This window comes from Ascaphus truei, chromosome 10 (assembly GCF_040206685.1).
Source record: "Ascaphus truei isolate aAscTru1 chromosome 10, aAscTru1.hap1, whole genome shotgun sequence".
NCBI lineage: Eukaryota > Metazoa > Chordata > Amphibia > Anura > Ascaphidae > Ascaphus > Ascaphus truei.
In genome coordinates, this window is record NC_134492.1 from 32,943,007 (window position 1) to 32,969,830 (window position 26,824).

The following is a 26,824-nucleotide window of genomic DNA, read 5'->3' on the forward strand; positions in this document are numbered from 1 at the left end:
TTAGTAAACCAGGTCCCTAGTTTTATAAACTAAATTCAGTAGCCAAAGGGTATGCTACGAGAACAAAGTCTCTTGGTGACATAAGAGACTCACAATTTCTATCGACATATCGTCTCTCCTAGATAAAACTAGTTAATCTTAGAAGTGCTCAAACAGTAAGCACTATGGCCCATATTTAGAAGGTGGTGCTACTGTATTCACGAGACAGCTTCCGGCATCAGAAGGCACTGTATAGCCATACAAGTGAATGGACCATGACGGAACTGTGGTTTCCGAAAGGTGTCTAGTTGAGTAGCCAAGCTTAGTAAATCTTGAATATATATATATTTACTATCCTGAAAAGCAAAAATGTAACTCTTTATCTATATTGTTTGACATTTTAGTTGTAAGTACCATAAATAAATATGTTTACGTATCAGTATATTGTATTCAATTGAAAATTAGAAGAAAAATGTAGAGGTGACAATTCTTAACAAATCAAATGAAGTCAAGGGTACACAAGGCAAATTGTATACAGATACCCACAACTTTTATATCGGGGACCTGATGGAGTCAACGGAATATGCAAGTAAACCCAGTGATTTGCTATCAAACATAAGGCCCTAGTAAATCTACATGTGATATGTAAGTTTACATAAAATGAGAATTTATGAGAATTTGCATAAGGCTATCAAAGTCCCATACAGTCAAATAACAAGAAAATGTAGTTTCAAGTTCTAAGGTAGGCGCAGTGTAGTAAAGTTTTCTCACTGCTATACTCTAGAACAGGGGTGTGCAAACTAGGGGGCGTGAGATTTTTTTGGGGGGAGCAGTGGTTGTTGCAGAGGCCCCGCACTTTTAGCCAAGGCATTTAAATTAAATGCCGAGGGGCTGGCGTGGCCTTTGTAACTCAACTTACCGAGATTCAGCCGGCTTCAGGGTGCGTCTCTATGGCAACGCGGCATCATTTGACACTGCACTAAGGTAAAGGGGGGGGGCAAGCACCGAGGGAGAGGCGGCAGGAGGACGCAGCAACAAAAGTTTGCGCACCCCTGCTCTAGAACAGTGGTGCTCAACTCCAGTCTTCAAGACCCCCTCAAACAGGTCAGGTTTTCAGGATATCCCTGCTTCAGCACAGGTGACTAAATCAGTGGCTCAGTCTTTGACTGAGCCACCGATCGAGCCACCTGTGCTGAGGCAGGGATATCCTGAATACCTGACCTGTTGGGGGGCCTAGAGGACTGGAGTTGAGCACCACTGCTCTAGAATATGAAATCAAACGTTGTAGTAACGTTCTGATGCAAATACAGGGTTGCTTAAAACAAAACTATTCAATCTGTCCAACACATGCACTGTGCAATGTAACATTTCCATTCAGTCAGGTTAGTATAAATATAAATCAGGGAAACCTTAAGCATTTCAAGTAACCAATTAAACATTTACATTTTTACTGCGCAGCGAGGCTTAACATTTATGCAGCTTCAAACCAAAACACAGCCTCAAGAGAAACCTCTCCAATGACAAATTAATACCTTGGAGAACTGAGCTGAATGGTGGCAATGAACTCATTTGTTCCCCCAATAATGAAGAATGACTTTTGCTTTTACCACATGGATGATTGTTGCTATGGCGATTCAGACTTACCTCATTGCTTCTCGAAGTGCTCCTCGTTCACTAAGAGTCGTATGTTTGATGTCATCAAAATTATTTTCCAGATTCTCGCATTTCTACAAAGAGATATTTTCCATTAGTTTTAGGTATTCCAGCAATGTACATAATGGGCAACGTGTGTGCAAGTGTGATTGATTGTATTGATTATGCCACTGTACAAAGCATGCTTTACTGTTGCAATAAATAATTATTATTGAAGTTAAGAAAAATGCAAATAAAGATGTTGCATTATTATGATATGGTTTTCCTGGATAGCCTCCTGTCAATGTTTTTTATGGCCTACTATAACACCCTTAGGGACTCATTCTAGTAGCTTCGATAAAATCACTGCCAAATCGAACGGTTTGGCATGACCCCACCTCACGGTCTGACATATCTGTGTTATCACGGTGTTCAGAAAGAATCAGAAAGCATTACCGCAAGTCACAAACCGTGAGGTAGGAAGATGCCAATACCGCTTGGGATAGCAGTGTCCTTATCTCAGCCTTTTTCTAAGTTCTGCCCGTGCGCTCTGCCTGCAGTCTGTAAGAGCTGCATCTCCCTGTAAAGCGCCTACAGGCGATCGCACTGTTTCTATTTCAATTTTAACAGAGTATTGTAGCAGCTTGTATTGATGGGTGTCAGCTCCGGAGACTCCCGGCATCAATCCAATGTAATAAAAATAAATCTTCCAAGTCATACCACAAATCCCATCTTCGCCACCCTTGAGGTGACGAGATGCGATCTGTGAGTTGCTTGCTAGTTGCAGGCTCAATGAGATTGTCGGAGATACTAGAATAGAGTGATTTCTTCACAAGAAATGGGAATTTGAGCTGTTTTTGACCTCCCGCTCGGTGTCTTTGCGGGAGCGCTGCCGCTCGGGAAGAAGCACTTGTTGAGCGATTTTGGCCTGCTATCGGAGCTTTCTGAATAGCTACACATGCCAAATCGTTCGAGAAGTGGTCAAAATCCTTGATGAGTTTGTTATCAAACCTACTAGAATAGGCCTAATATAGTGCTATGTACCAGTACAAAGTGGGAGGAAATGGCGGTGCATCTGCTGCTGCTGAAGATCACATCTGACCAAAAAAATTGCAAAGAACTAGATGCAAAAAGGTTTATTAAAGGCACATTAAAAACAGCAAAAAAATACCTCTGACGCGTTTCACGTGGAAACCCACGCTTTATCAAAAGCTCTTTGATAAAGCGTGGGTTTCCACGTGAAACGCGTCAGAGGTATTTTTTTGCTGTTTTTAATGTGCCTTTAATAAACCTTTTTGCACCTAGTTCTTTGCAATTTTTTGGTCAGATGTGATCTTCAGCAGCAGCAGATGCACCGCCATTTCCTCCCACTTTGTTTGCAGATACCTCAAGGCAGGAGCACGCCGACAGGACAAGGGAATCCCACAAGGTCAGCAGTGAGTAACTTTAAACTTGTTACTTCATTTATGTGATCAGTCCACCCCTCATCACCACATAAGATTTACCTATAACAGGCTAGTGGTGTGTGTATGGGAATTGTTTATATTTTTGGACGTAAGGAATCCTGTGTCTAACAAACTGTCTATGGCTAAAGATTTAAAGACAAAGTCTTCTCCCAGTGAGCATTACAGAAGCGGGGTACCCCTTCTTTTCTTTGCAATATGTACCAGTACAGAAAGCACCATTTTCTTTTGAGAAAACCTACTTTTTCCCCTTAAAATAAAAAAAATCCTATGCGGCAGTAATGGGCAAGAAAGAGTATGTGACTTAACAGTGGCTTTAATTCATTTTAAGTGATATTTTGGTATTTACATCATACAAAACCTATACTGAATAAAGTTGTTGTTATACTTGAAATAACAGTTTAGCCCCGTTAATGCTTAATACAGTTCAATCATATTTTGATGAAGGCAATTATTGAAGAAATCAAAATCTGACTTAAATGGTTTGCTTAATTTTTGCTGTGATCCATGAAAAACGTGATGCCTTCAAGATAGCAGAAACAGACTCATTAAGATTTATAAACTAAGCAGAATACTGTACATAAATTGTATGCTAGTTGAATTTTTTGACAAGGAGAGATACAGTAGGCATTGAAACTGGAACCTCTTGCATAAGAAGCACAGTATCTGACATGAATGTGGAGCTTACAATGAATTTGTATTTCTTTCCCTGCAATTGAATCAATGGCAGGTATTAAACTGTGGACATCATTCATCAAAGGTAGAGCTGTTACCACTGTACTATTTGAGCAGATTAAATGCTTTTGTGAATCTGGAGCCCCATGTACCTTACAATGAAAATCACTGTCTAAAATGTTGAGTTAATAAAAGCGATACAATATTTTTAATGGAATAGTCTGTTAGGGGTGTTGCACAGGGGTATTGAGTGTGTTAGTGGGAGCCTTTGTGTGTGTGTACACAATGGTTTACACAATAGCTTTTTCCAAATGTTAGCAAGTGTATTTTCTGTTAACATATAGTAATTTTTAAAAAGACAGCAGGTTTACTGTTGTTGCAATTGTGATGCAGGTGACTGCTTTGGCATAAATTGGAGAGTTTACATTGTCCCAAAAGAATTCAAAGCAAGTCTGAATGTATATATTTGTATGTGAGTGCACTGAGCATTCTAAAGGAAGTAGGCAAATGGTGTGCGTATGGCTGTGTCAGGTACGCACGTAGGGCCAAATATACTTTTAATCTGGCTCTGTCACCTATTGAAATATCTCGGAAAGTACTGCTGAATTATTGTACAAACTGTTTCCTGTTAAGAGAGTACAAAAGAAATAAAAAAAAGTGGACAATCATTTTCAAATTGAAGGAGTCCGAACCAGCCCACATGTTGTAACAATGGAGCAAGGTATTATACAACAGGTATAGCAAAAAATTTAAGAAAATGCTTTGAATATCTTTCTTTGATCAAATGTTCTCTGGAATGAACTGCCAACCAAATTTGTGAAAGCTGTTTCATGGCCTATGAAATGAGAAATATACTCTCCTGAGCATCAGCATGATGTGACATGTCTTTGATAAGTAGGGAAAAAGGATTCAGTGTATTGCATGCATCTTAAACATAAGAAATCACCTTAACAGCTCGGCCTCTGTACGTTAATCCTTCAAGAACTTCTATTGTGAAAAACCAAAGCAGGTGCTTTTCCCTGGCTCATTTTACACTTCTCTAAAGTTCTTTTAAGAAATACAAATCTAGAGTGGATTACATCTGTCTTCCACGTGCATTGCTTTAGACATATAGTAGAATACAAAGTTATATTGTTAGGATAAGATTCAGCAAATTGCATTATCCCTTGCAATACAATACTGAGTGAATAGACTTAGTGTTACAAATGGTTTCCAACCCAAGTAGCATATCGTATTAAAGCACCATTCCCTAAACCACCAAGAATAATCACCCAGCAATACGGATTGTTGTTACTACTTACAGATGCTTTTGTAACATCCAGCTATATATATGTATATATATATATATATATGTGTGTGTACAAAGGCAGATGTCACTCGCAATAAAGGTAGAAAGCCGGTGCTTGTCCCATATAATATTGAATAAAATGTAGATTCCTTACCAGGCAGACCAGGAGTCCAAGATCACGCAGCAAGAACCGAGACAGCACTCAGATAGATATCAAATATAAATGTATTGAAATTTTTTTTTTTCAATACATTTATATTTGATATCTATCTGAGTGCTGTCTCGGTTCTTGCTGCGTGATCTTGGACTCCTGGTCTGCCTGGTAAGGAATCTACATTTTATATATATAGGAGTTATGTGCTGTATTTAATACATTTATTTTCATCCACCTGAGTGCTGTCTCCCTTTTTGCTGCTATGCGGTAATGTATACTTTTATATATATATATATATATATATATATATATATATATATATATATATATATGTATACTTTTATATATATATATATATATGTATACTTTTATATATATATATATATGTATATATATATATATATATACACAGTGGTCGACAAATCACCAAAAAATCTACTCGCCACACAAAAAAATCTACTCGCCACCTTGTACCAAACGTGTGCTGTTTGGGCCAATAGGAGCTCGCCACAATGTTAAATCCACTCGCCATGGGCGAGCAAATGTATAGGTTTGTCGAACACTGTATATATATATATATATATATATATATATATATATAAAATGTAGAGGTATCTGTACTGTGTTAGCCGAGCTTAATAATCAAAAACTAATAGACGATACCGTTCTGTGGCTAACAAAATGCTTTTATTTGTGCGAGCATTCGAGAAACACTGATCTCTTCTTCCGGCGATGTTACAATGGATAAAGCAAGAAAGGGTTTTACTTAAAAACAGTGCATCTTGGAATGTATCTGTGACTGAAACCTATCCCTCCCCCTGTGCAGAATGCGATTTATGACTTAAGGTGTTAAATGGTACTAGAGATGGGCGAATCCGACCAAATCTGTTTCCCAAATCTTCGCTGATGTTACCCCCAAAATCAGCAAATGAATTTGGGTCGTTTCAATCCACGCGGATTCATCAAAATCCACCATTGGATACAACTCGTTTTCCGTCCATAGGTTGTGGAATCCGCAGATGTGTATTGGCAATAATAATAAAAAATCTGCCAAACGCGAATTGCTCTTTTTGACATTGATCTGCTGAAATCCGCAGACTAAAGGAACCGGCCAATCCGCTGGGGATCCGAATTCACAAGTAAAATGTGCCCTTCTCTAGTTAGTACATAATAGGAGGCAGGTATGGTTCCCATTAAAGTGATGCTGCTCAAGTAAAAGACAAGTGCAAAAAAGTCTTCCTATGGCGTAATAAAATGTAATCACTTATAACAAGGTAAGTAAAAAATTGCACACACATGCAATTTTAATTCAATGAAATTGCGAGTGCAATTTTTTATTCACCTTGTCTTGAGCGACTACATTTTATTACAGATAGGGAACGTACAACACTAATACACATCAACATCTAAACATAAATCAGTGAGAGCATGACAGGACACCTAGCAATAATAGTGTCAGTATATCATCACATAAAGAGAGTGCAGCAATAATAGAAAAGTCATACGAGGAAACTAATCGGATCCTCACTGGCCAGAATAACAGTACCCGGGTACATAGTGAATCAGGAAATACATAAGGATCATCATATTAACATGATATCACTCAAACATCAGATACAGTAGATAGACTGAATGGTCCTACAGGGTAAATGTAAGGCAGAGTATATACTCTGTATCACCCTACTATCCGCTGAATAGTCTTCCAAAAAAAAAAAAAAGAAATATATGCGTCCACAGTCCTAGTTCAGTTTGTTAGAGGAACGGCGCCTACAGGTAGGAAAACGCCAAAAAGCCCTATACGGCACACAACATCTGCTTTAAACTGCAACCTGACGTACGTTATGCATATTGCTTCATCAGGGGTATGGTTGCAATAGTAGGTCCACCGTCATTTTATACCACGAATACGTAGTGATGTCATTTTAGAAATCCAGTGAGTGAAGAGACGTGGAAATATAAAAAGGAGACATATCAATCTCCACCAGGTAGACTGATCGTGCCGGGAATTGGGGGTTTATGTGAACCTATCTGCCAATGTATTGGTATTTTCTTGAGACCTCATGTACAAACTCAGGTACTGTTATTCTGGCCAGTGAGGATCCTATTACCGTAGTTTCCTCATACTGTATGACTTTTATACAATTGCTGCACTCTCTTTATGTGACAATACACTGACACTATTATTGCTTGGTGTCCTGTCCCGATCTCACTGATTTATGTTTCGATTTTGAAGTGTTTTTAGTGTTGTACATTCCCTGTCTATAATGAATTAAATGATTGTTTATATCTTCATATACTGTATGAATGTGTGCCCAATTTTTTGGAGATCTCCACATCCCCTCTTGGGATATACTATTCTCTTATATACGCATGTATTCCATGGTGCACCATTTTTTGATATACAGTAGCCTTTTTTCGTATATTCTATTCCTGGTTGTGGTGCTCCCTTTTTGCCTTGTTCTACATTTTATTACACCATTTGAAGCAGGGGGGGGGGGGAGGGGAATGTTCTGCTAATCTGACACACACACACAGAGCAGAATAAATGAGAACATACATATATATATATTTATACATACATACACACGTACCGTACATACATAATGTACACACACACACTGCAGAATAAAAAAGTACATATCCACACACAACACACACACGTTTATTTTTACAGCACATTTTTTCATTCCAATCCTGAATTGCTGCTTTAAACCTAACATACAAGAAGAATGTGCAAGGGGTCATTAAGTTGAAACATTTAAACTCTAATAGAGTTCAGTGCATTTGTAACATGTTTTTTAATAATGAAAGTTATGGGCTGCTGCTGCTGTTTATTTTACGATGAGCATTTTAATTTCTGTTGGTGTAAGCATTTAAAGAAGTTACCTGTAAAGATTGAACTAAAATCTGAATCACTAGTGTAGGGATGTGTTAATTACCTCAGGTGGTTGCAGTGAGGGCTTGGAGAGAGTGGTGCAGGTTCTGCGGCGGCCCGATAGTATAGGGCACCACCATGTTATTGCGCAACCTTTCAGAGGGCACTGAGAGAGCGGAGAGGTCACGCATGCGCGGTGTAAGCGCGCGAACGACGGACCAATAGGGAAAAGGCTCCGTTGGCAAACTACAACTCCCATGAGCTCTGGGACAGTCAGCTGATGTCAGGAGGCAATCAGAAGGCTGGGATTACGGGAGGAGGAAAGGGAAGCGTGGGGGAGAGACCACACTAGGCAGAGGGGATCCGGAAGGTAAAGGAGGAGGGTGTGTGCGTGCAGGGGGTCCGTGACCCGCCTGCATAGGACAGCTTTACCCCGCAGGCCCTTAGGAGAATCCCTGAGTCACAGTAGGCTGCTGTGCTGCAGGGACGCCCATAGTGGTAGTGATCAGTCACCTTACTGTGTAGACAGTTAGGGACAAGTGTGCGGAGCAAGTTTGGTGGTGAGCTGTTTGGGACCAGACAGCTGCACTGCGGACATCAAAGACGAGCAAAGGATTCGTCTGATCCTTTTTGAAGTGTTACCGGTCACCGCCGTGACTGGAAGGTATTTACAGCAAGTGCACCAACACCGGTCAACAGGCGCTGATCCCGCCTTAGGCGTAACTCTTTGGGGACACTAGTGAGTGGCCAAAGGCCTAAATACACTGAGCAATCTTTCTATTAGTACAAGGACACGGTGTGTGGGGCACGCGGTGACGGGACAGAGACATACTCATTAAGAGTGTGGCCGAGCCACTACTGTACAGGACAATACTCATTAAGAGCGTGGCTGAGCCACTCACGTTATAAGGACATTACCAGTTAGCTAAGTTAGTGATAAGTGTATAGTATAAGGTATATGTTATGTGTGATGCCATATAGAGTGCTAAGACAATTATTGCGTTACAGTAAAATCAGTTACAAGCATATCTGTGTGTATATGTTTCTTGCCCAGGGGAATCTCACATCACGGGGATCCTGGGTAAGTGGAGGCGCTGCGCTAATAAGTGTTACCCCAGGCTCCCAGCTAGCAGAGGCTCAGATCTCCTGGAGCCACAGGTGCGTGCAGTTACCCGTAGTCTCTTTAGAGTGTCAGAAAAAGGGCTACACTAGATTAAAACAACCAGACCTACACCAATGGATAAATTGAAAGTGCAAAACAAAAAAATATATATTATAATAAGTAGCAATTTAAAATCAAATAAATACATATTCTGTCCGTGACACAAATTGATCCTAACAGTGTTTATATGTCAGGTAGGTCATGGTAACTATCATATACACAGAATCTTTCTGCTGCCAAAGTTTAATGTACAGTAGTTTGGTTTTAATCATGGGGGCTTACCAAACCCACACTAAGGGGCTTTGGATTCTATGCCCTTTTTACACTTTATGAACAACATAAATAGTCGTTTTTCCACAAAGAAACAGAGAAATTATAGGACTTTGACATACTTAAGAGAAAAGAATGAACATTCATTGCCACACCATCAATCACAAAAAACAGATACGCCTATGGGGGAACACTTGTGTTGCCCCAATCATATTACAAAAGACATGAAAGTAACAATTGCCAAGGGAAATTTCAGAACACAGAGAGAAGGAAAATCATGAGAACATAAACTCATGCAAACATTACATACATTATACACAGGCCTTAACTGATGTACTGTAAGGAGTTGATGTCTCATTCTCCATAAACACATCGTACTATGCCACTAACTTTCTTTACTTCTATGCAAATGTGCTATATAATGAGGTATCCCAATATACAGACTTCCTGATCTCTACCAATAGCCCAGACCCCTCACGCTTTCATTCTAATTCTTGACTCATATACATTTCCTTCTTTGCATTGCTATTTTACACTAACCATTTCCATCACACAAATTAACACATATTAAGTCTAATTAACATATGTATATTAAGTCTTACTATGACATGAGCCTTGTATAACTATGCCATGCTTCTTTCATTTAAAAAAAAAAGTGCTCAGAGGGGACCCGAGTGGTCCTGCAATCTTCCACTTTTTAAACATCAGTTAGCCATTCATGAAGCAATACCCTCCCTTTTACCCTTAGCTGAACCAGGGAATCCCAAAGGTTATTTGTGGTCCCCCAATGTTAAAACAAAAAAAAGGGAGAAGTAGGTACTAGGAGGAATTTCTGTATTAAGTAGTAAAATATTCACTCCTGGGAGCATGTCAACTATGTCCTTTGTCTTCCATCTCATTTGCAAGTGTTACAATTTAGTAGATGTCACATAATAATCTCCTGAACTTCATGTCTTGAAAGGACAAAGTTCTGAAATAGCTTGGGGGGTGGGGGTGGACGAGGGTCACCATTCTCCAGGAACACTTATTTGTGATTAACGATGTGGTCGTGATGTACAATTCTTCCGCTGATCAATCCTATTGTAGTCTGACTCTACAGCCATACAACTCATTCAGCAATGAGAGTGAGAATATTTCTTACTCCTGACATATAACATTCTTATATCCAGACATTTGTGAACTTAATGTATCCACCAGGTGTTAGGGCTCAACTAGTAAGGTCTGTTTCCTGATCTACAGCATGTGATTGGTCTGGCCTATAAGAAGGCAACCTCCCTGTTTCCTCCTTGCTTCATAACATTCCTGCTAAATGCGACATGTCAGGCTGTGCCCTTTAAGGCACCAAACTGCCTTAAGACACACGGCCCAACATGTAGTAAGCTATTTAGCTCATCAGCTCAGCTACATGCAGGCCTTTATTGAGTTAAGGGTCTTTGGGGGTAATGTGAAAGTGGGAATGGTTTGTGGGGATAATGTAACGAGGGTGTCTGTGTCGGTAATGTGAAGGGGGTGGTCTGTGTGGCTATGACCAGGGGGGGGGGAATGAGGGGTGTGAACTCAGGGGTACAAGTGACTTTTTACCTGTCTACCTTACAACACTAATCTGGAACTGCCTCGTGTCACTTCCTTACAAAAGATGTTTAGCATGGACATTAATTAGTAATAAAAAAAGGAAGGAAGTTTCCACCACTCAATCAGAAAAATAAGGCAAAAAATGTCAAAAGGACAAAATAGAGTCATCCCCACAGTTGTCTGGGGGCCCTCGAGTGGTTCCTGCGGGTGTCCGGGGGTCCTCAGGTAGTCCCCTTGGGCGTCCTCGGGGACTACCCTGTGGGGATCCGTGGGTCCTCGGGTGGTCCCCATGGGTCCCCGCTGGCCTGCGGTATCATTCCTGTATTAAAAAAACAAAAACATGAACTACATTTCAATAAATACACCTCCCCCACCAAACACATACAGTACAGTAATGTGCAAAGTAACCATTATCCAGATATGGATAATAGATTATTTGCCCATAATTAAACACACCATTAGCCAGCCAGCATAAATAAATTATATAAAAACCATTCTACATACCCCTGCCAACATGAAGGGCGTCCTCGTCAGCATACTGCAGGGCCATGTCCTCCGATGCCAGCAACAAAACATAAAAAATACAATCTAATGGCCTATAGTATTTAAGGGGTTAACCCACCCTGCCCCACTATCGACCCGGGAGGCCTAACCACCCACCCCAGACCCACTATACTCACCCTGTACCCATTGAGTGCCATAGTAGTACATCATACCTATATAATATGGGCATGATAAGCTACTATAGCAGTCAATGGTCCCACTAATACAAAAGCATGAATGTCAAAAATACACAGTAATAAAACAGATACAACAAGTACCTAAACACCCATAAACAAAAATTAAAAGCACCAGCCAACCAAGCAATTAACTAAATAAAACCACAATCAATTAAAGAAATGAAACCACTTGGCAAATCAATAAAATATTTAAAACCACTATGCAATCAATTACATAAATCATACCACTAGACAAAAAACAACATGTAATACCTAAAAGCAGCAGCACATTAGAACCAGTAGCCACCAAAATACATCATTAAATAAAATCACTAACCAATCTGTAAAAAGAAAAAAACAAGCCACCACAATTCAAATCAATTTAATCTAAAGAATAAAAAGAAATAGAGAATATAACAGTCAATAGAAGAAATGCATTTGCAAAAAATGCATTGGTTCTCACTGTACTCATCTGTACCCTAAACAGGCATAGATTAATACATTAGCAGTCAATGTGCAATGAAAAACATAAAAAAAGAAAAATCCAATCAAAAAAATCTGTAAAAATCAAAATACTGTATATACAATTCAATATTTATCTTACGTTTAGAAGCGTTGGCCCTTCGAATCCTGGGGAATCAGCATGCTCTCGTACCGTGAGATCACGAAACACAATCCAACGCCATCCACCGTGAAGATCCAGGACAGGTAACAAAATTCTTCTTTTAATCTTCCAACATCTTCTTCTTTCTTCATCTGTGATACTTTCTTGCTTTTCTTTATCTTCTGTTTTTATCTTCCTCTGTTAATCCAATAACCCCATGTTAAATCCACGATGTTGACCTGTCGGCTTCTTCAGCTCAAATGAGACGTCACGGCCTTAAATATGGCCTGTGACATCACAATTGGGGGGCAAATGGTTCACACGCCATCTGATTGACTGTGAAAATCATGTGCCCTGTGGGGCCCGCAGACACCTGTGGGGACCACCCGGGGACCCCCGCCAGCCTGTGGTATTAATCCTGTGTCTAAAAAAAATAAATAATGGTTGTATGTGGGGGCACAGGGGTTGGGTGGGTTGTGTATTGTTTATTAAATGTTGCAATGGTTTTTGGTGCCCTTGGAGGTGGCTAGTAGGGCTGTGTGAATTTTTTTGTATTGTGGGTAGAGGTGGTGGGTGAAGGGGTAGTATCCCCAAGGATGCATGTTTAGGCTTACCGGGTGGGTAGCGGGAGGGGTTAACTCCGTCGTTACCTTAGCGGTATTAACCGCTAAGGTAATGAAGTGGTTAAGTCCACCCGCAAGCCACCACCAAGGACCAAATACCACCTTCACCCACCCCCGCTACCCACAGTAAGCATGGCACTGGTGGTTAACCCCTTAATTGCCTTAGTGGTTAGGCGCTAAGGTACTGAAGTTTGCCTGTAAATGCATTTTTCATGTATCTGATTCATGCCGGCGGTCTCCGGTGGTGATATTAATGGATATCAGATCCGGAGTCTTCCGGCATCAATTAGATGAAGGAAAAATGCATTTTTTTCCCTAAGTGCCGTCTCGTTGCACATCGGCAGCTTCTCACCACCTTCTTGCCAACTTTTTGTGGCGTGGCAATTTGGAGAGGAAATCTCCATTCTAAAGCAGCGATCAGCCTTGATAAGCTGATCGGGGCTACTAGAATTGAGCAAGTTTGAGGAGCTGGCTTATCGCCGTGCATTTGCCAATTTTTTTTCCCCCCCAAAAAACGGCAATTTTTCTTGTATCGCCAGCTTATCAGGGCTTACTGAATTGCTATAGGCTTTTTTGGCGATAAGGGGCTTATCGCTGCTTATAGCATGAGACCCATAGTTGGTTAAAAAGAGGAAAACACTATTTCAAAGAAAACTAAAATCCCAACAATATATTTGAGAAGGATACTGGGAGTAGAGGTCTCCTTTTGTAGAATGAAAGAAACCCTGTAACAGCAAATTAGAGCCGAATCGAGAATGAAGGTGATGGAGGGCTGGGTAGAGGTGGGATAGAACCACTGTGGAAAAGGACAGATAACAGACACTAGTATAAATGTACAGAGAAGTAGGTGGAAAAATCCGGGGCACACCCACGATTAGAGGGAGCAATGGCACAATGTTGGATACGGTGAATGTAGAAATCTGAGGAATAAAATTATGCAAAAAAGGGTAAATTCAAAGGATATCCAGGCTGAACCTCAAATAATTCGGACAGTATAGCCAGGAGGGCCATCTCAATGATAACCCAAGGATAACTACAGTAGACCACTCTTACTAAAAACAACAGATGAGATCAAGCTCATTATTGATCCAATTAGGATACATTGTGTCTAATACTCTAATCCAGGGGGGCGCAAACCTTTTACACTGCGCCCCCCTGACGGCTGTCCCCTCACTCCCGCGCCCCCCCCAACCCCAACTTACCCGCGCTCCGGCGTAATGACGTCACGTTGCCATAGCAACGTGACATCACATGACCTCGCAGCGTCATTTTGACGCCGCATTGCCATGGCGCCGCAGGGAGGAAGCCGCCGGAGCCACGGTAAGTTAGGTTTACAGAGGCCCTGCAGCTCCCCCGGCACTTAATTTAAGTGCCTTCGGGAAGCGCGCGGGGCCTCTGTAAACCCCGCGCCCCCCGTCGGCAGTGTCGCGCCCCCCCTGGGGGTCGCGCCCCACAGTTTGCGCACCGCTGCTCTAATCCATTCGGATTCCATCTGCAAGTTTTCTTATGTCACCACCTCAACAGGTTTGTTCTACCCCATCTATCACCTGGTATCGTAATTGGCTCGCATTGTGTCCAGCTTGCGTGAGGAGGTACACCATATTATGAGAAAGGCAGGTGTTAACAACAATTCTGAAGAATTGTTCCCCCCACCAGGAGATAAAAAAAATAGGTTACCCTCTGGAACACTCTCACATTGGGAGCAGATACAACATCCAAAAGGTACCTGCCTTCGGGGTACCTACTGTGAGTGAGTCTCGTCCCCTAGGTCTACTCTGATAAGGCAGTCACTAATTTTCTACCCCCATCTCCTTGCACCTCCCTTCAGGCATTCTTTGCTTATCTTATATTATTTGAGTTGTGTTGTGTTTCGCATCTGAGATTGTTGCCCCAGGAGGCTAGTAGTTGCAAGGTTCACATATAATAACTTACAGTAGATGCTGTCCATATTGCCACATTGTGTATAGGCTGATGGATTTTTTCAGAGGATCACATACCAGACACACCAAAAAATCTTCAAACATTAAACAATTTTGGAGCTATTTTAAATGCAACCACTTTAGCTGAATATTTTTGCCTGAAATGCATCCTCAGAGGCTTAAGATACCACTTGAGACCTGCCCTATTTTCTGTACAGAAAGAATATTGTGATATATGGGAGGGGATATTAAACAAGTGTTCTTTTTATCTCATATTAACAACAGAAAACATAAAAAAAATGATCGAATGAAACATAGACTACCAAGTTAGAAGATACTCTTAAAATCTCCCTACCAGAAACCGATATTCAAAGTTTTAAGAAACTTGATGATACAATCTGTGCTTTTAGCCGAGACATTGAATCGAGGAAGAGGAAGATATTTCTGAGGGACGCACGTGACTATTCATTGGGAACAGCCTACCAATGGCAGTGGAAGGATATCAGGAGGCAGGACCAAAGATGACAAGCACCAAGAACACTCTCTCGCTACCAGAGAACAAACGGAAGACATGGGCCTGGAGTATGCTGATGAGGACGCCCTTAATGATGGCAGGGATAAGTAGAAAGTTTTGTTTACTTTATTTATGCTGGCTGATATTTTATTTAAAAATGGGCAAATGAGCTATTATCCATATCTGGATAATAGTTATTTTACATTGAATAAGTGAAATAGACCGCTATCACCTTGAATAAATTGAACAATGTAATTGTAAATGACAGGTGCTGTAAGGGTAGTAAGTATGATAGTATCGGTGGTGATCAAAGTGTTTGATCAAAAAAGAAACCCTTCTAGGTAGCAATCTCTTGTCATGTGTGTAGTGTCATGTTTCATGGACTTAATTGGTCCAACAGTTAGATACTGTATGTCTGAGTAGTGCCCAGATTCACAGGGGAAATCAAAAATAATAAAATTTTATTAAATCTACATAGATATTAAAAACACATATACATTATTAAAAATCCCTATTGCGTGGAATGGTGATACTGTTTTTGTCATAAGTCCAAAGGTATGTTACCTTATATAAAACAAAACAAATATCTTGACTTTCTGAATCACAGCTTTCAATACGGTCTCTTGACCAAAATCAATGGGTATCGCAGGTGTATACACATGTATCAATCACAGCATGATCACTCGGAGGTGAAGCATAATCTATATATGTACTGCAGGGTTAATGCAAGGAGTATATATAGGTAAAGTGTGGGACAGATGGTACATCAAATCAGGAAAGTAACCATACAGATATATATTCAAGGAGGGGGTGTATTTATTTCAATGTATTGCACATTTTTTTTGGCCACAGGATTGGTACCGCAGGCCAGCGGAGACCTGTGGGGACCACCAGAGGGCCCCCAGATACCCATAGAGACCACTAACGGCTCCCAGACACCCACAAGGACCACCCGAGGGCCCCCAGACACCCATGGGGACCACCTGAGGACCTGCGGCCTCTGGTATCAATTATGTGGGAGAAAATGAGGTGGGTGTTAGTCTTTATTTTGGTTAGGGGGGTGGGGGAAGGGGGTATTTGGCCCTTTGTGGGAAGTGGGGGGGAGGGATAGTATCCCTTACCCCAACCCACTAACCTCCCCGCCCCCCACCCCCATCTCTTACCTGCGGCGGGGTCCGGCAGGCGTGGTTCAGCGATCTCCATCTTCTCCCTTGCAAATTGTACTCTTTCCCCTGCAGGTCCTGAAAAAATGGCCGCGTGATATCACAACGTCATGTAGTGTCCCGCTGCCATGACAACGTGTCGTCATTTGCCGCCGCGCGGCAATTTTTTCACCACCTACAGTGGAAAGAGTACAATTTGCAGGGGAAGACAGATCATTTCACCGCCGCAGGTAAGTACTCAACAGCGGCCAAAATGCACTCGCCCGTGGTGTGCAGGCGAGTGCATTTGTCGAGACCGGCTAATGATCATCCCTTCACAGTCATCGGAACGAGGTTACACTCCCCAACGTGAAGATGTCACCCATTGATATCTTCAAGGGAACAACTTTTTACCACACATTTTGGTGACTTTGAGCCTCCGTACCTAACAAAGCTGGAAACATACCTGATGTCAACCCAGCATGTCTCTTAAGATGGTAAATATTGATTAGTTTGGACATTGAGATTCATTTAAACAAGGACTTTGTCGCAGTGTATTTCTTACTCTGACTACATCTGTGTAGGAGCCTTCATATTGAGGAGCTGGGAATGGTGGGAATGGGCCTGAAGATGGGTTCACCCCTCGAAACGTTTCCCCCTTTACACTCCCCACACCTTTTTGCATATTTTGTGCTTGTTCCTCTCCTTTATTTTAGTTGTTTATTTTGTCTCCCGTTTGCTTTTTACTCAGTCTTTTTCAACCTCATTGTGGATAAGTATATTTTCTTATACTGTTTATTTTTCTGTTCATTCGTGTTTTGACTGTCAGATATATATGTTTTGTGTTTTTGCACTAGCCTTGTTATATATTTAATATATATATATTTAATATCTGCTTTTACAGTAAATATCTTTTTCTTACTCATTTGTCCTTTTGACATTTTTTACCTTATTTTGCTGATTGAGTGCTGGGAACTTCCTCTCTTTTTTGTGATTAGTTTTGATGGAAATAGGGTCTCTTATGTTCCCATTGCACCTCCCCTCAGGCATTCTGTGACAATTTTACATTATGAGTTATGCTGTCCATATCATATACTTTTTTTTGAGACATGAAGTAGTAGTTTCATTCTGCAATAACATTTGCTGTTGCTGGTCCAGAGGATTATTGTAAGTATGTTGGTTCTTTGCTATTGGAAAAATTGCAATCTGTGTGGTAGATAAATTCAGGATGTCAATAAGTTTTAATATGGGGAATCTAATAGAATTCTATGCATTTATAGCATGTTATTTGCTAGTCAAAGTAGTATTGAGTTGCAGCTTTAGATACTGACCAGAGAATAGCACTAAGTACATGCAGGAAAAATCTGCTACTGTATGTTGAATAGGCAGCGTAACAGAGCAAAAAGTAGAAAATGCAATATATGTAGAACACATTAAAGAGTGTGTAAGATGGGTTTACATTAACACAGCGGGGGTCCCTGGCAGTCCCATTCAGTTCAAACTGAATGGGACTGCCAGGGACCCCCGCTGTGTTAATCAGATAGGGCATTAGTCTGTCTGCAGAAATGTCTCAGCATTACTGGGGGATTGCCCCAGATTTTCCAAGGCAAGTGTTCGGATACTCGTGGCTGCATCTGTACATGTACACTTAGCAATTCATTAGTTACTCCAAAGTGTACTCTAGTTGTGGTTACCGGTAGTAAGGTGTTAAGGTGTTAAGCACTGGGCTAAGCAATTAGTCAAGACAACTGTACAGGTGTAGCAGATGTTATTGCCCCATTAATATAACATATTATGCGTGTGCGCTATCGCCTTAACCATTGTTTTCAATGGCACAACTGTTAAATAGAATACCAAAATCAACATATTACTCAATCCTCTGAGTGCCAAAGGAGGTTGTAATGCCTTGCAAATTATAGTTTGTTTCATATCCATCGATGTGCTTTAAAAAGCAACAATATCCTGAAGTCTTTCCCTGTGTTTGGTGTACAGTGACCTGTCACTGGCTCTGTCGTTGACACCCTACTCCAAAATCCCTTCTAAAATAAATTACATTTTTAAAGTCAAAGTAGCATGGAGAAGACAGACCGTGAAAAACAGATATCCCTCGCTTTCATATGTCACACAGTTGGGCTGCTGCAATGCATCAGCAAAGTCAAACACTTTTGCCAATCATGAGGAGTTAAGCCAGCAGGTAACTCAATATAGTTTGACTTGGGAGGAGACAGGGGAAGATCCATCTCAGTGTAAGTCAATATCTAACCATCATAAATAATGATTAAGCACTGTGCAAAACTGTAGCATTGGCAATATGACTGGTCAGAATTACCTGAATATATTTACTACAGTATTACTGCTGCATTTAGATAACTTTTTGTTTCCTTAAAGTACAAGCAATATTACAAAAATTAAATAAGTCAATGAGATAAATAACTTAATATGTTGTTTATTTGGAACTAATAATTTATATATATATATAATTTTTTAATGTCTCTGAAAAGTATATTTACATTTACAATTTTCTAGAAATATGAACACTGTTTAGTATGCGCTATGTTTTGGAAGGCATAATTATTAGGGGAATACACAGCCTGCATTGTCTGATTTATGCACAATAATCAAACACCGAATTCAATGACTGTGACTTAACGGTCTTCAAGAGAGCAATTTTTGCAAATTTCAAGATGTGTTCTGCAGGTGAATAGTTAAAAATGTTAGGCAAAAATCTTAGAATATATTAGCAAGGGTAAAATTGTAAACCATCCAAATACTCATATGTGAATTTCATTTAGACTGTAGCTGTTGCTTTAGCAGCTGGCTTATAAGCCACCAGTTAATGGAATCTTGAAACAACAGACCAGAATCTAATTAAACCGAATTACATGCCAAAGAAAAAATGATTAAAAACAGATTAATAAACAATTGTCCAAATTTCTGAAGAATTCGTCCAATTTCTGCAAAACCTCATCTTTGAAACAGATTTATTTTCTTAACACAGAAATACTCTATTCTTCAGATGCACTTTCTTTAGAAATACTTTGATGAATCATTTGAAAAAGTCAAAAAGATCCTGATAAAAACTGAATTTAAAATTTTCAATTACCATCCAGTGTGATTTCTATTTTGGCTGTAATCCACAAAACCAAAAATGTAGGTTATTACTGTAGCTTGTTCCAAATCCCGTATGGCTAAAATGGAGAGCACATTGCCACCCTATATAGAAGATTGAATGGAAGAGTGTTATTTCAACTGAGGAAAGAAATAGAGAAAATGGCATGCTATCTGCACTGTTCTTTTTATTTTTTACCCAAGGCATGCTGAAAAGAAGTTCAGAACAGCAAGAACATACTTTCTTTTTTTATATATATATATATATATATATATATATATATATATATATATATATATATATATATATATATATATATATATATATAAATATATATATATGCACACACATACATACATACACACGTGTGTGCATGTGTGTGCATCATACAGTACATAGACATATACATACTGTATATCACCAGTTTCTATTTATGAAAAAAGAATGAAGTTGATGAGCAAAATAGTGCTTATTTACACTACCGATGTGAAAAACAATTTTCCTTGCAAACAAGGATATTATGATATTCCTGCAAATAATGCAATCTGATGAATAACAACACCAGGCATAGCAAAGTTGTACACATGAACCATTTACGTCTAAATGGAATGGAAAGAGATAGGTACAATTTGTATAAAGGTTTAAGTCCCTCTACGGTACTGATGGGGGGCTAATGCGGGGGGGGGGGGGGAGAGTACAAAAATCATATAAAGGAGGCCGTCTTGAGTTAAATCAATACTTGAGATGTCAAACACTGTAAAGTTAACACTATTTAAAAAACAATCCCATTTTTTCTGCACTGATAGGCAGATTCAAATGGAAATAGGGGGAATTATTACATAGTACAAATAACCTCTGTTAATCTGTTAAATCTGAAACAACTGTCTCTTCGACAAAGTTACTAAACCAACAAATGAAGCAAACTGTCAAGAGTCCTCCAATTCTGAGCGTAAGAAGGGGCATCACCCTTGTGCGAGATATGCGTTACACCTTCTCACCTCTTTGTTGGTCCCAACACTAGTGACACTTGCACATACTTGCTTTGGTCATTTCAGAACATTGCTTGGCGTATCAGGATTCCACTAGCGGTAGAGAAGACAAGTTTGTGTGAATTGATGTTGAGCTTGGTGCCTTAAATCCCAGGGAGATTGAAAAATGCAGGATCATCAAGGCCATAAGAAAAAAAAATTGGGGTCTGGGTGGATGATCAGTAAGGTATTCTGATTCACAGGAGGCAATAGATGGTTTGTTTTGGAAGAATGGGACACGCCTGTCAGATATTGAAACAATATCAATACAATACAATACAGTCTTCAAGAGGGAATTGAGAAGGCAGTTGCCATGGCGGTGCCAAGGACAATTTAGTAAGTAAATGTCATTGGCTGTGGTGAGGGTTGCCCTGTCAGACTGGGAGAGCCCAAGAGGTGTAAGCAAATTCTGAGGTATGATTGCACCCTTATTGGGCCTGGTGGAATGATTCTGCTCTCCCTTATATGGGTAGCAGCGGGAGTCTTTGGGCTCTAAACTGCTGTCGGGCTGCCTGGCAGGGGGGTTGTTGAAAGGTTGTAAGTGAAGATTTAAATAACGTTTCAGCCCTGTTTCCCCACATTATGTGTCTGTCATTATTTTTGGTCATGGAAATAGCGGGCTCTAAGCACGCCAAGTTTATTGCTTTATAGTTAATTTAAAAAAACACGACATAAGATTTTAAATGAACTGATTTACATTTTTTTTCAACATCATTCAACAAGGCAATCATCCCAGTGACCAGGCTAATAGTAAATATAAAACTGGCGGTGAAATATAGGAAGAAATTCTTACCAAGTAATTATAAACTAGCAAGTCCCACTAGTAATTCTTGACATTAGAAGAGAACTACTGTACATGGTCTTAAAAGCTCATGTTAAACAAATCTATGTGTAATTGTATGTAAAGTCAATAGCTGATTTAACAACCTACAAATAATCTATTATGTCTTGAACAAGGTCAAGACTGAAGTGTCGCTCATCTACAGTGAGGCTAATGTATTTTAAAAAAAATAGTGAAATGATTTTCAATCAGTGGCTTCATACAGTAAACTACTGTACAACGGCATCACACACTTCAATGTCATTTTTCCCTCCCTCAAATAAAATGTATTTTGTGGGGATTGGATTTTTCAGATTAAACTCATATGTGTCCATGTCTATTCATGTCTAAGTAATGAATCATAATTTCCAGACCTAAAGAGCAGCAAGTGCAGCATAGGGATAGGTAACTATGAGAACATGGTGACAACTTTAAGATTTTGCCAACACATTGTTTCTCACTTATCTAATACGGAAATTGTTAAGGGTTGATCTAACTATGAAATAATTATTAAGGGAACGATTGTCATTAATGGAGCATAGTGTTGAAATTAACAGAACATATTGCTTAAGCTCAGATCTACTATTGGTCTAACAGAAATCAATGTTATTTGGTGTATCTGTAAAATAAGAGAGGAATAGTTTCAATTATAGCACCAAGCTGTAGACAAACACAATGGAAATGTAAACTAGTTACAAAGATACATTGTTAGAATGTGTAATTGGGCAGATCATGGCACAATAAATGTATTGTAGATAAGTGTTTTGTCGCATACCACATATGGAAATACATAGTTGCACAATGTCAGGCAAGTCCCTTATGTAATTTCCTAGATCAGATAATCTATTTTTATATTTTATGGTTTTGCTATTAACCATATTCATTTTAAAAAGCACAGTGTAAAGTCTGAAGATTACATTTGACACTTGGCCCGATGTACCTTCCACCAGAGCCACGGGGAAACAAAATTAATTTCCTGGTACTGCAGGGAATGTGCAGCTGCAAGCAGCCATGGTAGAAATACGCAAATCCGTCCAAATCCGTTTCCTGGAAATCACACACTATATTTGGTCAGTTTGAAGCCGCGTGGATTCATAAAAATCTAGCATTGGATACCACCCGTGGACGGATTTGTAGAATCCAATCTGCGGATTCAGCAATTCGTTCGCGGATTCTTAAGAATCCACCAAACAGATCGCTAAAACTGCGAATTGGATTCTTTAAATCCATCTAAGGATTGCGGAATCCGCCGAGTCATTGGTTAAAATAAAAAATCCCCAAAACACAAATCGCTCTTTTTGAAATCCGTGGACCAAAGGAACCGACCTGTCCGCCCCCAAAATGTGCCCATCTCTAATCCACATTAGTTGCATTCTGCTCAAGTGCTGCATGTTTAGGCATTGCCACAATCGTAACCTGGCATTTGCTGGCCAAGGGGAAAGTTAGTCAGACTACATCTGTAGCTCTGTAAATATGCTTATATGGAACTATATTTATAAATAATTAAATTCTTCATGGATAAAATGTACCGTACTGGCCGAGTAAGACAATAAGCAGTGTCCAAGAAGGAATTCACTTAATTTATGTATGTATGTGTTGAAATAGTAAGACCTGAAAGGTTGGTCATCACTCTTTAAATGTTGACCTCTTGCTTTTTTTCTGTTTCCCATTAATATTTTTCTTAATTTGCAGTCACATTATTGGTACTATTCAGTCCAGTGGATGACTTTATGCCGTTTTTGCATCTTGATTTGGCAAAGGAGAATGGCACACCAGTCTTGTTCATATTTAAGTAACGAAGGAGGAGGCGGGCCCTTCGGATTTGTATCACATTTCTTTTATTACATCATAATCTTTGTGGAAGGAAATGATGATATAATAAAATAAAATTGATACAAATCCGAAGTGACTACTTCCTTCCTTGTTACCTGGATATTCGATTAAACATTAGGGACAGCAGCAGGCTAGCTTTAGAAAACGCGAGCACCGGTAACTAAAAAAGTACCTTTTATTTACAAAGACTGTTAAAACATTTGAATCTTTAACACATCAATTACGGTCTAATGATGATACACCTTCATCAGAAGAATCATAAATTCTCTGCCTCTTGTCACATTGTCCTGTTCCTTACACATCTTTTAGTGACCCTTTTTTGACCTCTGCTTTGGCAAGTACTTTGTTCAAATTATTATTTTTTGCTTTTTTCTAATGTATTAGGGAATTGGTGGTATGTTTTATCATGCAGTTATTAAACATTTTCATGCAGTTATTAAACATTTGCAGGTGGGGGCGGGATGGGGGTGGACTGCTGTCATCAAGTGTTATCAAAAAGGAAATATAATAGGAAGTAAAAATGGTCAACAATGTATTTTCATCCTGATCTTGTTTTTATTTAGTGTTTCAATCATAGTTACTTCTTGTCCCTTTCTTCATAACGGTTTGCTATTGTGTTTGTTTTGTATTTGTGTGCAACTGGGGAAGTTAATTCATGCTTACACATTATCCTTCTCTGCATCAAAAAATGTTGTTCATCTGACACATATTTCCAGTGAGGAAAAATAAAGAATCTCAAAATAATTTTACATTTTCAGCACTTCAGCACTTCAGCACTGGTCTCTGACAAAGAATCATTTTTCCTCGCGCGTTCAGAGAATAGAGAAAGCTTTGTCAAATACTTGGCTTTGTAATTGTGGGGAATGTCATTCAGAAACAGCCTAAATAATTACATATCATTAATGATATGCATCATTGTGAACGAGGGTGGGTATTTTGCAGGCAAAAATAAATCTATTCATTTTTGCTAAAACACCAAACATGGCAATTTGCATAAGGCAGAGGGAGAAAGGAGATCCCAGAGCCCCTTGCTAGAATCACAAGCTAGAGTCACACACACACACACTACTTCTCTAGGACGGAACTTGCTTGGCACAGCACATGCAAGTAGATCAGAAGGGAACAACAGTGGTAGAGAAAAAAAAAACATTGTCATAATATTCTATGTAGCCCTTTTTCTGACGCCTTCCAAAGGGACTACTGGTCACTGTACACAACCTGCGGCTCCAGGAGATCTGAGCCTCTGCTAGCTGGGAGCCTGGGGTAACTATTCTAGCGCAGCGCCTCCAGTTACCCAGGATCCCCGTTATGCAAGATTCCCCTGGGCAAGAAACATACCACCACAGTGCGTGCAACCAAGTTTTACTATGCAATAATACCTTATACTCTATATGACATCACACATAACATATTCTTATACTATAATGCTAGTCTTGGCAGCAATACCTAACACCGTTATAACTGCTACGGTCCTTATACTATAGTGGCTCGGCCACACCTCTAGGGAATATTGTCCTGTACAATAGTGGCTCAGCCACGCTCTTATAGAGTATTGTCCTTGTATTGTATTACGTGGTATAGGCTCAGTCCTCTAGCCACTCGCTAGTGTCCCTAAAGAGTTTAGCCTAAGGCGGGATCAGCGCCTGATGACCGGTGTTGGTGCACTTGTTGTTACAATATACCTTCCGGTCACGGCGGTGACCGGTACCTCTTCACAAAGGATCTGATGCCTCCGACCCTTGACCTCCAGATGTCGCGCTGTCCGGCCGTCTGGTCCCAGATGACTGCAACCGGCCGCAACTCTGTGCTTTGTCCCTAACTAATGTATAGTAGGGTGACAATCACTTCCACTACAGGGCGTCCCTGCAGTACAGCAGCCAACTGTGACTCAGGGGATGCTCCTATGGGCCTGAGGGGATAGCTGGCCTATGCAGGCGGGTCACTGACCCCCTGCACTCACACTACCTCCTTCAGCTCCGTCCAGATCTCCTCTGACTAGCGTGGTCTCTCCCCCACGCTTCCCTTTCTTGCTCCCGTCATCCTAGCCTTCTCATTGGTTCTTTACATCAGGTGACTGCCCAGGAGCTCATGGGAGTTGTAGTTTCTCCACAAAGCCTCTCTGCCTTAATCTGCACAAACACACAGCTATTACATCAGCCACTGCCAGTCTCACTCTGCTCTGACACACTGCAACACTGTTGCAGGCACTCCACAGGCCTCTCACTGAACAGAGTCAAACACCAACTGAACACACATCCTTACATCTATAACAGAGGTTTATTGTTAAAGAACCAGCAGAGCCAAGACCACACAGCTTCCCTCCCTCAAATTCTATAGACCAATGCCCATCAACCAGTATCACTAATATCTGAGAATGCCAACAGTGAAAGGTAAATAAATAACTATAAATGAATACTATAGAGATATAAAATACTAAGTTTAAAGAATGTGAGAATACAATAAAACGCTGAATGGTGTTCAAGAAACCAATCAGAACAGAGCGCCAGAGGCCTCTGCATGTGCATGCCGGCCCAGCGGCTTTTACACGAGACAGCCTCTTTTGCCCACAATGATGAGCGCCACGGATTCTTTTGCCCCCAATGATGTCACTTCCGTTACTCTACTTCCGTCACCAGGAAGGTAATTTGTGCAAGCAAAATTTTTGTAGGTGCCAGCAAAGAAGTTTCACTTCAAAAATAATTCAATATTAGAAAAAGAAAGAAAAGATTAGGTCAGGCATAACTGCTGCTTTAAAAAAAGTAATTACATATACTACGTAGGGTAGAAGAGCCAGGTCAATCCCAAAATCAGAGGGAAGGAGGAGGAGAGCATGGCAGTAAGAATGAATTCTCATTAAAATTCCTGTTCATCTATTTTTTATTGACAGGTAGTCTCTCACATTTGGGAAGCATTTATCTCAGGAGTAGGATTGTCCATCAGGACAACATTTTCCTCCTGTCATGGCGCCAAAATCCCCCGAATTTGTCAATTAATACGGTATGTTGGCATATATGCCAAGCATTTCTTTTTTTCCCCCTGGTGCAATACAGGCATACCCCGGTTTAAGTACACTCACTTTAAGTACACTCGCGAGTAAGTACATCTCGCTCAATAGGCAAACGACAGCTCACGCATGCGCCAGTCAGAACGACCTGAACAGCAATACCGGCTCCCTACCTGTACCGAAGGTGTGCGCAAGCGGGGAGACTATAGAGCCTGTTACAAATGCCTTATTTACATCAGTTATGCTCGGATATGATGATTGTAGTACAGTACATGCATCGATAAGTGGGAAAAAGGTAGTGCTTCACTTTAAGTACATTTTCACTTTACATACATGCTCCGGTCCCATTGCGTACGTTAATGTGGGGTATGTCTGTAGTTACACAACTTCCATCAACTATTGGGTAACTTCCGTTCGCAATTCGCATACTGTAGATACG

At 40.2% G+C, this 26,824-nt stretch overlaps 1 protein-coding gene across 1 annotated transcript in view; it reads right to left on the bottom strand.

Moving 5' to 3' along the window:
• Positions 1-26,824, bottom strand: part of DPYD (dihydropyrimidine dehydrogenase) — a 755,572-nt gene that overhangs the window by 614,326 nt on the left and 114,422 nt on the right. Inside the window, 1 exon segment of the mRNA XM_075616482.1 lies at positions 1,624-1,706. Coding sequence (XP_075472597.1) covers positions 1,624-1,706 — 83 coding nt within the window.